Source organism: Xenopus laevis, chromosome 2L, assembly GCF_017654675.1.
Source record: "Xenopus laevis strain J_2021 chromosome 2L, Xenopus_laevis_v10.1, whole genome shotgun sequence".
NCBI lineage: Eukaryota > Metazoa > Chordata > Amphibia > Anura > Pipidae > Xenopus > Xenopus laevis.
Genome location: NC_054373.1, coordinates 139,466,251 through 139,479,077, shown reverse-complemented (window position 1 = coordinate 139,479,077; position 12,827 = coordinate 139,466,251). Strand labels below are relative to the sequence as shown.

The following is a 12,827-nucleotide window of genomic DNA, read 5'->3' as shown; positions in this document are numbered from 1 at the left end:
AGAAATAATTATGGAAGCATCTGTGAATTGGCAGGGATGGGACCAGCTGCCCCGTGTAGGGGGCTAAAATAAAATTATTCAAGGGATAAAGTTTTACTTAAAGATATCATTAGACTTGCACTTAGATTGTGTTGCAGAGGAATCACTATGCCATCTCTGCTACATGTTTATGACAGCCAAGACATAAAAATAACTTTAGATATAACTCCCTCTCCTCATGGTTACTTTTTCTTGACGCTCAGACACATAAATGCAAATGCCATGGGGCAGGGAACAAAGATATCACAACAGGTATTTAAGGAGTGTGGTTTTACACCAGTGAGGTGATGCTTAGGGATTCAATATAAATGTTACATTCTGTCATAGGCTGGGCTTGACTCTTGCTCACAGAAGCCTTGAGGCACATTGCCAGTCAGTGTGTAGCTGTGGGACCACAAAGATAACCATGCAGAACAGGCAATTTATTTTAGTTGCCAGCAGATTAAACCAGATGCAGTGGGAATGACTTTGTATTGTAGACGGGCAAATCAAGTAATCATTGAGCAGAGGAACAGGCCACCTGTTGGATCATTCTGTGGCTAATCCATTTCATTGATCTGCATCTAGAAAATGTCGTCAGAGCTACTCACAGCCACCTTGCAGTTTAGGCCTTCTGGCTCTAGATGAGCACTGGTTATAAAGAATGTGTTATAAAAGAATCTAAGAATACATGCTAGGATTCACATTTTACACAAAAAAACACGGCATTTATTTATGTATGAAATAACAGCTCTTTGTCAGTTCTTTGTAGCACATTTTAAAAAAAGTGTGGAATATAAAAAAAAACTATAAAGCACAGTCTCCCTTCAAAAGTAAAATGGTGCAAATCACCTTTGCAGGGGTTGTTCACCTAAAAGTTAAATTCTCGTATGAAATAAACAGTGATGTCACTGTCTGCATCATATTAAATATATATTTAATGGTGTTACTACATGTTTAGGCAAGTAACATCTAACATGCACAGGGGCACAAATAAAACGTTTAGGATGACCCTATTGCCTGCTATTTTGTCCACTATGAATGTCTTTACGGCATAAGGCACTTTGACAGTGGGTTGATTCTTGTGTCTCATCAGTAGGAAGTTTTACAAGAAGTAGCTAAATATTGTAGTTCTTGTTTGGGCAGCACCCATGGAGGATAAAATTCTTCTTTCAGTAATCTTCCCCTGGATGGTCAAGGTGGTTGTGATGGATCTAAATCTAACAACTCATTGCTTTGTTGCCTGTGCTTCCAAGCATAATACATTTTTTTTAAAACATAATTAGCCCTCACCAACATTATGCACCCCCATTTAAAAAGTTAGCCTTTTAAAAGGTGTTTAGGGAGGGTGCCATTGCAGTCATAATTTAATAACATAGAGAAGAAGAGTACTAGCACTGACAAAATACTACTGTGGAATACCTTTCAATAGTTACCTTTCAATAGTTACTTCTATTTTTTTTATTATGGTGCCAACATCTTCAGCACATTACAGGGACTTTTCATCAGTCAGCATACAGTCTAAGCTCCCAATCACATCACACAACACATAAGGGTCAGCTTCATAAGGAGCAAATGAATCTGCCTGTAGGTTTTTGTATTTGTCTGTGTGTGTACAGCACTGCTTGTACAACTATACCTTACTGAATATACAATATGTGAATGGAACCGGGAAAGTAATATTGATTGAATTTAATAAAATGAAATATTTTGTTACAAATGCACAACTTGAGACATAGCGACCTGCCCTGTATAACTTACAATCTGCCCTAGAGTATAAAGATGATAGATGATGGAGAAGATGATGGAACTTTGAGGTGACGTGATATCTGTTTACAAATAGCTCAAAATCAGGAATACATTCTTTTATATACACACACATACACACATGTATAATTCAGTGGTTGATGTATCAGTAGTGATATCACCAAGCACCAGTTATAACAGATGATAGCACTGTGGCTTTTGTTTGTTATACTGTATAACACACATACAGAATATCTGCCCTTTTGATTTAGAAAATGCGCACATTATGTTGTATAATATATTTTAACAGTATCCTTGGCTACTGTTGCTATGCCTTTATAACTTCCCGCACTCAAGCTTTTTTTCTGCACATATATTTCCCTTGTGTTCATTGCTCTAGTGCTTCAGTTTAATTAAAGGAAGGACGATTTTCAGTGTAAACTACCGGCACTTTGCAAGATTGCCAGAAGTAACGGATTACTTAACATTGGAGGAATATAGGAAGTCTTACATTTAATGCACACTGTATTTTTGTAGATTTTGTTTAACTTTTAAAACAATGTTCAGATTGGCTGGACAAACGGTAAATGTTAACGTGAATAACATAAATTAAGTGAAGGCCATCTCCCATAGACTCCATTGTAAGCAATGCAATTTTCAAATGTTTAAAAATGATTTGCTTTTTCTCTGTAATAATAAAACAGCACCTTGTACTTGATCACAAGTAAGATATAATTAATTCTTAACGGAGGCAAAACAGTCCTATTGGGGTTATTTAATGTTTAAATGATTTTTAATAAACGTATGGTATGATGATCTAATTTACAGAAAGATCTGTTATCCGGAAACCCTAGGCTATGAGCATTCCTGATAACAGATCTCATTCCTGTATATGATTAGCCTTTTTACGCTGCAAAAGCTTTGATTTTTCTTTTGGAAAACTTTGCATTGTAATTGCATGAGCTGCAAATGGGAAGATACGTAACCATGTTTACTTTGTAGGAAAACGGCATGGTCAGTGTTGCTGTATACAACCATGATAAAGAAAAAGATGCTGAAAAACAAAGACAATCTCTCAAGTCAGAAAAAGAAGCCATGCTAATAGGTAAGCCAAGAAAACCAAATATATACTGCCTCAGTGCTTCACTTGACTCACTGTTAAATAATCAGCCTGGGTAAACAGTTTTGTTCCAAAAGGCTTTGTCACTTCTCTGGTTAAACATAGAGACATAGACATAGTGAGAAATTATGACTTAGATTACAGAGAATCATATTCTGAAAGCCAGATGAAGAATACAAATATTATTCCTTCTACTTTATATACTGTGTCATATTGGATCTTATTTACTGGGCAAAAGTGCCCTGTGCAGAAAACCATAGCTATCAAGAAGCGATTACTTTCATTGCCAGCCATGTTTCTCACTTTATTTGCCTACAACTCAACATCTGCCTAAATTTCCTGAAGAAGATATATAGGGCTAAACCATGCTTGCTCTTGAACCTCTTGTATTTGCAGTTCTGTTTTTTAGTGGAAGCTCTTAGTAGGGCATTTTGATTGCTGCTACCTGATATATGGTAGAATTGGACTGTGTGCCACAGTTTAGAAAAATATAAAGATGGTTACTGTTTACCAATGATACTGTTTCTGATGGGCTTGTTGATCTATGCAATATGTGCAAGCTTTGGAGATTTAAAGTGCTGAAATGGAAGAATATATACACACACAGTACAATGTTCAAAGGAGCATTGAATTAGGTTAAGATAAAGATGTGTTTGTCCTAGTGACCTCATTGGCCACCACATTTACAGTATAAATATTTGGTAGGGAGATTTGAAGTTGATCTTTAATATTGTAATGCAATAATCTGTATTGTTTAATAATATGTGCTGTCTACATCCTACAGTTGAACTTTGGAACACATTTTCCTGCCCAAAAGATCATGGGAATCTTCTGAAAAGTGCACCCAATGAATGCTAGCCCTCTGTGTAGCCTACATAGACACCCTGGTTCTGTCAAAGCACTACAAGCAAGTAGAAATGCCAATACAAAATATTATGGCTACCAATAATTGCAAACACCTCACTAACCAGTTTTTACAAGAATTCCTCCCCTTCCTACAGCAAAACCCTCTGTTTATGTTTGGTCCCATTAGACAAGAGCCAGCTTTTCAATGTTACAAACAATAAGGTTATTTGTGCCTCAATGAGTTGTATCCAAACAAGCTAAAGGATGTAGGAAAGACTTACTTGCTGCTGAGAAATAATGTTATCATGTTCAGTTTTGTTGAAGCTAACCTTCCTCACTAATCATCCAGCTGCTTTATTTCAATGGAAGAGTAAGCAACTACATCAGGGAGTACTGTGCTTTTTGCATTGGCACTTAGCTGTAATGGGAATTAAATAGTTTTTATGACTACGAACAATGTAATTATTGGGAAACTTTAAGTCAATGTGTTTCATGACACATCTATATAAAATATTTTCTCTGGGGAACATCTACTCTAAGGAAAAATGGTAATTGCCTTATTCCAGTCACTGCAATTTTGTATTGACAAATCAAGCATAAAATTGATGGTTAATAAGCTTCTAGCAGCCGGAACTGAAAAACACCATTTTCCCCACACTGTTTTATCACAGGCACCTAGTTACAAATGGCTGCAGCTCTCCGAATGATGTGATTTAGAACAAAGCATTTTAGATTTATTTCTAGAAATTTGTCTACTGCTCCATAATCGGATCTTCACAAGTGCAATTCTAGCTCATTGCTGGAAAGACGTTACTCGCTATAAAGTGACAAAGACTAAATATGCTGCAGTGTATTAAAGACTTCTAATTATGTCTCAGTGTAAATATTCTTCTTTCCTGCAGGTATCATATCTACATTTCTCAATGTCCATCCCTTTGGAGCCAATACGGAATACTTATGGTCTTATCTGCAACAGCTGGACTCAACGGTAAAAGCCATTTTCTTTTTTTAATGTTCTCTATTTCTGTTTTTAAAAAATGGAATTTACATTCTGCCTTAGCAATTGGAGCTTGGCTCTATAGCAAGAGTACTTGTAATTTTCATGTTATCAGGAACCTTGTTCAGTGGTAGTACCTTCAGAAGCACAGGTGGACCCTGTGGGTTCTGGTGTTCACCGACGCCCTTTTGGGGCCCCGGGCTTTCTGCAGCGGAAGCCAACAAGGAAGTGTGTAGCAAGTCCGTAAACGAGGTACCGGCAGGGATAAGAGGACGTAGTCAAAGTCAGGTGAAGAGTTCACTGCAGACGTGACTGCAGAAATCGTTGTCAAGGGATGGGCAGAAGTCAAAACCAGGATATCCGGAAACAGAAGTAACACTTGAGCAGGAACAATTAAACTGAAGGCAGCTTGGGCATTTAAAAAATGGAGTAGTAGCCGTTTAAAGAAGATTTGGCGCCAAAATTCAAACCCAGCGCCCCTTGGTGATGTCATGACACTCATGTCAATCAGGGACGCAAACCCGAAGTATATGCATGCGCACCGTCAGTCAAGGAGAGACGTGCTGGGAGGTAAGAAATTTCAACAATCTCCCGGCACGTCTTACAGTAAAAGCCAGGCACAAATATATCTCCCCTTCTTTTTTATGAGTCTCCAGGCTGCTGCCTGAGCTTCTTTAAAGTCCAGCAGTAAAGCTTAGAAGGAAGGAGGGTTCCTCTCTTGTTCATGTGCATTGACTTTATTACCCGGTCAGGTAGGAGAGGGGAGGGGCCAGAACCAGGTATCATACAACATTATGTGCATGGAAGTTATTTTATATATTTTCTGTATATGGTAGCAGCATCCTTTATATGTGAACATTTATTCTGGTGAATTCTCATAGATTTGTTGTACCTTTAAGAAAATCATACAAATGACCAAAATAATTCAAAATGAAACAATAAGCTGCTTGTACAGTATCTGCATGGCATTCAGAGGCACACTCATATCTAAATAAGATATGAATACCCAAAATCAAGGAGGTAATGTGCTGTGCACTCATCATCAGTGGTAAATGTAGAATACAAGTGAAAAATGTTTAACAAAAGTTTAGTTTGGGTCTGTGTGAGGCATTGGCAGTTTCACTGGTTATAAATCCATAAGAAACCTTCGAGCAACCTGACTCATACATCAGCTCTAGCGCACAAACGATGCACTCTGAACTTCTCCGAAGCCTAGAAAGAGCGGAAGAAACAGATTACATTACCTCTCAAATTCAAAAGTCATGGAAGTGCGGCACAGGCTTGGGTGGGACCCATGAAATGAAAGTGTTGGGAACATGACACTGTGCTTGATCCTCACGGAATGTGCCTCTTTTCATACGTTTGTATATGTTTGCATTAGTACGCATTGCTCAGGTTGCACTGTCCAAACACATATATTACTGTGCGTAACAACTGCAGAAGCCATTACAAGAGATTTGAAATGATGTGGAAGACAAGGAGCACAAAACCTACATCTATACTAAATGTACAGTTCTTGTTGCAGGGAAATTATGCTATGCCCTCGATAATTTCATCAGCCATGATGAATTAATTAGTATTATTATGCCTGTCGCTTGCTTGTTTCTTACATGTTTAGTGGTCCAGTCTTGTTTTGTTGTTGTTAGATGTTTGTTGCTAATTTATAACACTGGGGATTTACAAAGAATACTTTATGCCTCCCTACGTTTTTTTCTATTACGTTATGGTATTTAATTTGGAGAGTTTCTCCTATATTTTTGGAGTAAGACACTCGTAATAAACAACTTTCAGAATATCCAACTTTTCCCTTGCATTTAAGCATGTTTATAGTTAAAATTTTACAGTTTGGTTTTTATTTTCTAATTAAAATTTTAATGTTGTATATTTTACGATTACTTTTTTTTTCCCTTATATGAGGGTATTACTTGCTTTGCTTGCAGTTTAGACTTGCCTAAGTAGCCACTGTCTCTCTATGGGTTAGCCACAAGGTTTAGGTTGAATTTTTTTGGGAGCTGTAGGGTTGAATTTTTAAAGGAGAACTAAAGCTTAAACTAAAGAAGTAAGGTAGAAATGTTGTATGTTATGTTTTGGGTTTCTGTACCAGCCCAAGGCAACTACAGCCCTTTAGCAGCAAAGATGCCCTAGTAGCTCCCCATCTTCTTTTCTGCTCATTCACTGCACATACTCTGTGCTGCTGTCACCGAGTCCCTCTTACAATATACAGTACACATAGAATAGAAATGTCACAATATAAGGCTAATTAGTAATTAATACAGATAATTACTACATGGCAGCACAGAAACCAGTGCAGTTAGCATCAGAATTTAATAATCAGCCCTATAGCATCAGTTTATATTACAGACAAACCTTATTTTCTGCTTGATAATTTGCGACTACCCCTCAGAGCCCACTGAGCATGTGAGTGTAGCAGACACTTTCCTAGATGGTGACCCCCTGTGACAAGTTTGAAGTCCTGGATCATTGTTGCTATTGGGAAATTGTAATTTTAGGCTGCTATAATAAGTTCAGTATATAAAATATGCCATTTTTGGCCATATTCTTTTTTAGGATTTAGTTCTCCTTTAAAGCAGTTTGCTCAAATGTACTTTTTACCAGCTCTCAAGGGTCAGTAGCCACACAGAAAAGCCAAATAATCCTCCAAATGTGCATAAAAGATGGCCATGCACTAACATATCCACTTTTTTAGGAGGCTGATAAATGAGTGAATCTTTATCCAGTTTAGCCACCAACAAACTTTACTAAATTAGGAGGATTCCATCATTTTACTTCTGGGTAAATAATCAGATCATAATGGGGTTCAAGGAGGACCCATCTCAAAGGGACCACATTGATGTTCTGATTCAGTCATCACCTGATGGGATTTTCTAAAGTGCTTGATCAATATCTGGATGATTTTTGGTTAGCCACCAGAAAAATGGCTCCATGTTGTTTAGTGGAGCTGAAAGCTTTAAACACAGGACAACTAAACAGCAGTATGTCCTCCCTCCTGATTACACTTTATATCACGAATCCAAGATTTCTGTATGCAGGGTAACAGCAGTGGGACTAAAATAAATTATACATTTTTATTATATTAATATAATATATATTAATATATTTAAGCAACACAGCTTAAATATTGATATCCATAGAATTAGTCGCAGTCTAAAGCAACACTGATGGTCTTAGAGCACAATATGTGTAAATGCATATACAGGGCAAACATCATACTAGATATCTTGTTGGCAGGGCCACCATTAGGGGGGGGTACAAGTGTACCCGGCCTGAAGGGGGGCTCGGCCGTGTTTTCAAAAGAGCCGTGCCCACCTTGCCGGCACCAAAGGTGTGCTGCTGGCGAAAATTCTGAAATCCCGAAAATAGCCGAAATGTAAGTCGTGAAGAGGCGAAAAGACCCAAAGTCACAGAAACAGCTGTGACTTCGGGTCTTTTCACCACCTCGGGACTTCAATTTCAGCTGTTTTCATGACTTCGGGTCTTTTCGAGAAGCAGCGAAAGGACCCGAAGTCACGAAAACAGCTGAAATTGATGTCCTGAAGCGGCGAAAATACCCAAAGTTGCGAAAACAGCCAAAATTGAAGTCCTGAAGCGGCAAAAAGACCCAAAGTCCCGAAAGGAGGCAAAGTTGAAGTCCTGAAGCCACAAGTTCAATTCCCCTGAACACCAATGTGTGTTTTTTTTAATCCCCTGGCCACCAATGTATTATTTTAATACTCTCTAGGCCCCTGCCACCAATGGTTTTTTTTAAAAAAAATATTCTTTGGGGCCCCAATTTTTTTTTTTTACTTGTAAGGGGGGCCCTGGCACCAATGCTTTTTTTAAAAAAAAACAATTATGGGAGGGCCCAGTGATGTGAAGTGGGCGGGATCTGGGGGTGGGGCTTGGGATGGGTGGGGCCCAGGGTTTTCTAACGGAGGCCCTGCTTGTTGGCATATAATCTGTGGCCTATCCTTAAAACTAAGGTTCAATATCAAAATGACACTGTATATGAACTCTAACCCCAAATGTGATATAAGGCACTAAATTTGCCCAGGAACAGTAACCTGGAAACCAACAAGATGCTTGCATTTAAACAGGTGACTAGTAAACTGTACCTGCTGATTGGTTGCTATAAACCCATAAATGCCTAGTTCATATAATCTACAGCGTTGGCATAAAAGTAAAAAAAAAAAAAAAAAGTTACTTTGTTGCTTTGTACTTTGCTTTCTGTAAGGATATTATGTAAAGTTTTTGGCTGTATATTATATTGAGACGCTGCATTGTGAAAGCATATTAATTACATGTGGCCTTTTCTGGGATTATTAAAGGCCTCCAGCAGGGATTAGTCTCATGTCTGCCATAAATACTTCACCATTTAAATGCCTGATCAGAGATGGGTTATGTCTCAAATTGAGCCAAGGAATCATTACGGTTTATGTGACTCTGTGTATTTTGTTAAATTATGATGCTTTTAAATTATTTAAATGTATTTATGGAAATAGTACATCTTGTTTTCGGCTTTACCATTACCTTTCTTCTGAAATGTGCACCATAGGGCCATATGTAATAATAATATAGATCAGGAAAAAAATGTGCCCTCCAAAAATGAAACTGCTTTTTGAATGATTTAAAGGGACTTGTGGTCCACTTTGTGCAGTAAAGGCCCATATGTGTTACTGTTCCAATTAAGCAGTGATACGATGGGATCTCAGATAAGTATTGTCTGGTTGAGGAAATGTAGCTAATGCAGTTTGCCTGAATGTGCTTTATTCCTTCATTCATTATTCATATTCAAGTCACTGGAATCTAAGATGTCCCACGCTGTGCCACTGTGGCAATATATGCATAAGTGTGGGGGGAATATTTTCATGCTATGTGTAACAATTAACAATCCGTTCATTTAAATTAACTTTTCATAGTTAATAGATGAATCTTTTGCAAGCATCTTTTTAGCTGTTTTTCATTGTATTTTATAACAGTGTTCCTATTTTGCCATTTTCAGACTGAAGCTCCAAATGTGTTTGGTTGTTGGGCTTCAGCTTTATTGTTTTTTATCTTTCTAATCTTTTTCTAATCTCTTTTTCCACTTCCAAACTGCTGCCTGGTTGCGAGGGTAATTTAAGAGTTATCAAGAATTATCAACCAGAAAGCAGTTTGTTTACTCCTGAAAGTGGCAAAACACTAAGGGGAAGATTTAGTAAGGGTTGAATAGTAAGTTCGAATTTCTTTTTGGTGTCAAAATTCACATATTCAAATTTAAATCCCTCAATTCTAATGTAAATTCAAATGTTGAGATTTATCACATCTAGGCCATGGAAACAGTTCTAATTTGAATATTCGCCACCTACAACCTACAAATCAATGGCAGAGGTCCGTTGATCAATTTCAATAGGTTAAAGGAAAACTATATCCCAAAAATGAATACTAAAGCAACAGATAGTTTATATCATATTAAGTGGCATATTAAAGAATCTTACCAAACTGGAATATATATTTAAGTAAATATTGTCCTTTTACATCTCTTGCCTTGAACCACCATTTCGTGATGGTCTGTGTGCTGCCTCAGAGATCACCTGACCAGAAATACTTCAACTCTAAGGTCCCCATAGACGCGACGATTCTTCTTTGGTGACCGACCAATTTCAGTGCAGTCCGACCAATCCACCAAATTATTGTGTAGTGGGATTACATGAAGCAGGGTTTTACATATGTATAGGGTATGGTTTCCCTTTAATAGCCTTCCTGACATTTGAGGTTTTTTTCGGAGGAAAATTAGATTCGAGTTTCTTTTGTATAAGATTCGAATACAAAACAAATTTCCGGATCATTCCCATTCAATCGAATTTTACACATTCAAATTTTTTCACAAATAACCTCCCATTCGAGTTATGAGTACATTTCAATTTATTAGAGGGAAAAAAAAAATCACATCAATTTGAAATTCGACCTTTGATAAATCTGCCCATAAATGAAGGTAAACACACTGAAGGCCATCTGACCATACCTTTACAGATCTGCTTGTCTAGCAAGGTCTTCAAGTGAATTTTTCCTCTAGCCAAGAGTCAAACCATTGGATCACAAAGACAGGAATGCAGGCCAGCAAGATGAGGACAATGATGTGCTCCTCCTTTATAATTCAGCATCTACATCAGTGATCCCCCAACCAGTAGCTCATGAGCAACATGTTGCTCTCCATGTCCTCAAAGCAGGTGCTAATTCTTGAATTCCAGGCTTGGAAACGAGTTTTAATTGCATAAAAAACTAAGTATGTTGCCAAGTAGAGCCTTCTGTAGGCTACAAGTCCACATAAGGGCTACCAAATAGCCAATCACAGTCCTTATTTGGCACCCCCAAGGACCTTTTCATGCTTGTGTTGCTCCCCAACTCTTTGAATGTGGCTCACCGGTAAAAAAGGTTGGGGACCCCTGATCTACACTATAATATAATCATAAGGAGACCCACCCCTTTAAAATGATCTTGCACATAGTCAAGATGTAGAACAAATACAATAAAATATATTAAATATATTTGGTAGAATTTTAAAAATAAAATCAGTACAGTTGGAAGTTGTCCTGTTCCGCTTACTTTTGTCACTAACGATTCTCCATTGGAGAACCCATTCTTTGTTCATGATCCAAACCAAAGTGTTTTAATTGTAAACTGGATCCATGTTTTTCTAGATATCGGCAAATGATATCGAAAAGCTGCTGACAAAGTTGCCTCGTATGTTCAAACAAGAATTCACAGGCGTCGGCGCCACACTGGAAAAGAGATGGAAGTTCTGTGCCTTTGAAGGAATCAAGACAACTTGACAGGGAACTGCAGAGACTTTCCCCAGAGGTGCTGCTGCTGCACGGCTCATGTACGGAGTCTCACAGACATAATGGACACGTGGCAGGGAAGCTGAAGTCTAACTGTACTTACTACATCCGTGATGTGCTCTCGTGAGTGGCAATGTCATTGTGAGGCAGTCCTTGCGATTTTCTTGCGGAATTGTGATAGACCTTTGTACTGTTAAAAGAAATCCGGCAAAGGTTTTGCTTTGATTATAGGTAGTTTTTTGGAAATGTGTTTTATCTGTTATTGATCAGTAGGAGAGACGTAGGCAAAGGGACAGGCGCTTTCTGGAAATCAATCTAAACAGACTACTAGATTAGCCCAAAAGATAAATATGGCATTGCTTCCACTTCTCCCAGTAATTCTTCTAATAGTAGAAGTCATCAATCATTTTCTAAAACTGATCCAGGGGATAAGGGATAAGTTACGCAGAAGGTACTTGCATCATTTAATATCGTATATCAAGTTCTTACCAATAACATCCCCGGTGTATTTTTCCATTCTCCACATTATCTCCTTCAGGCTATCATTTAGATAAGTCTACATAACGTGATAGCAGCTATTGTATTTCTTACATCTCACACAAGTTTAGCAGCTTCTTTCTTGGGGGGGGGGAAAGAAAACAGGCAATGTCCAGAGATGAATGTGCAGGCTATGGAGGAAATTCCGCATGCAAACGCGACTCATATAAAAGTCTAAATGGATATTTGTTAATAATAATATAAATAAAGAGGAAGTTGAGAGTATCACATCAACAACTGTAAATGTATGTTCCTGATGTAAATATTGATTTAAGCTACTGTTGGTTTACAGTGTTGTTATGTAATATATTCATATAGATGCATTTAAATATCCCTCTGCATTATCAGATTTTATAAAAAAAACCTTTTCTGCAATAAATATGATTGCATACTCTGCGTACAGTCATTTCCAGTTTATATGTATGTTTCGAGATTACACTTGATTCAACTCGCTACACTTTTTTTTGTTGTCCCACCTATATATTTCTTATGTGTACATTTCCCTGATTTTACATTATTTTGTTATGGTCCCCTGAAAATGTAAAATGGGGTTCATACTGTATTTTATTATTATTTAATAAAGGTATGTATTTATATAGCGCCAATACACACAAATACCGCTTCATAGAGATTATACAATACACACAGCCAATTAACATATGTGGCATCTGTATATGATTAATTCATAATACACGAGTCATGAATATCCTATATATTTTGTAGTGAATAAAGTACCCCCTATTGT

General features: G+C 37.6%; 1 protein-coding gene across 6 annotated transcripts in view; it reads left to right on the top strand.

Moving 5' to 3' along the window:
- enox1.L (ecto-NOX disulfide-thiol exchanger 1 L homeolog) overlaps positions 1 to 12,478 on the top strand; it is a 334,042-nt gene extending 321,564 nt beyond the window's left edge. For all 6 annotated transcript variants that reach the window (XM_018247319.2, XM_018247318.2, XM_018247315.2 and 3 more), the window contains 3 exons: positions 2,767 to 2,869; positions 4,633 to 4,718; positions 11,405 to 12,478. In XM_018247319.2, coding sequence (XP_018102808.1) covers positions 2,767 to 2,869; positions 4,633 to 4,718; positions 11,405 to 11,536 — 321 coding nt within the window. In that variant the 3' untranslated portion in view covers positions 11,537 to 12,478. The remainder of the gene's footprint in view (positions 1 to 2,766; positions 2,870 to 4,632; positions 4,719 to 11,404) is intronic.
- Positions 12,479 to 12,827: the final 349 nt, after the last annotated feature.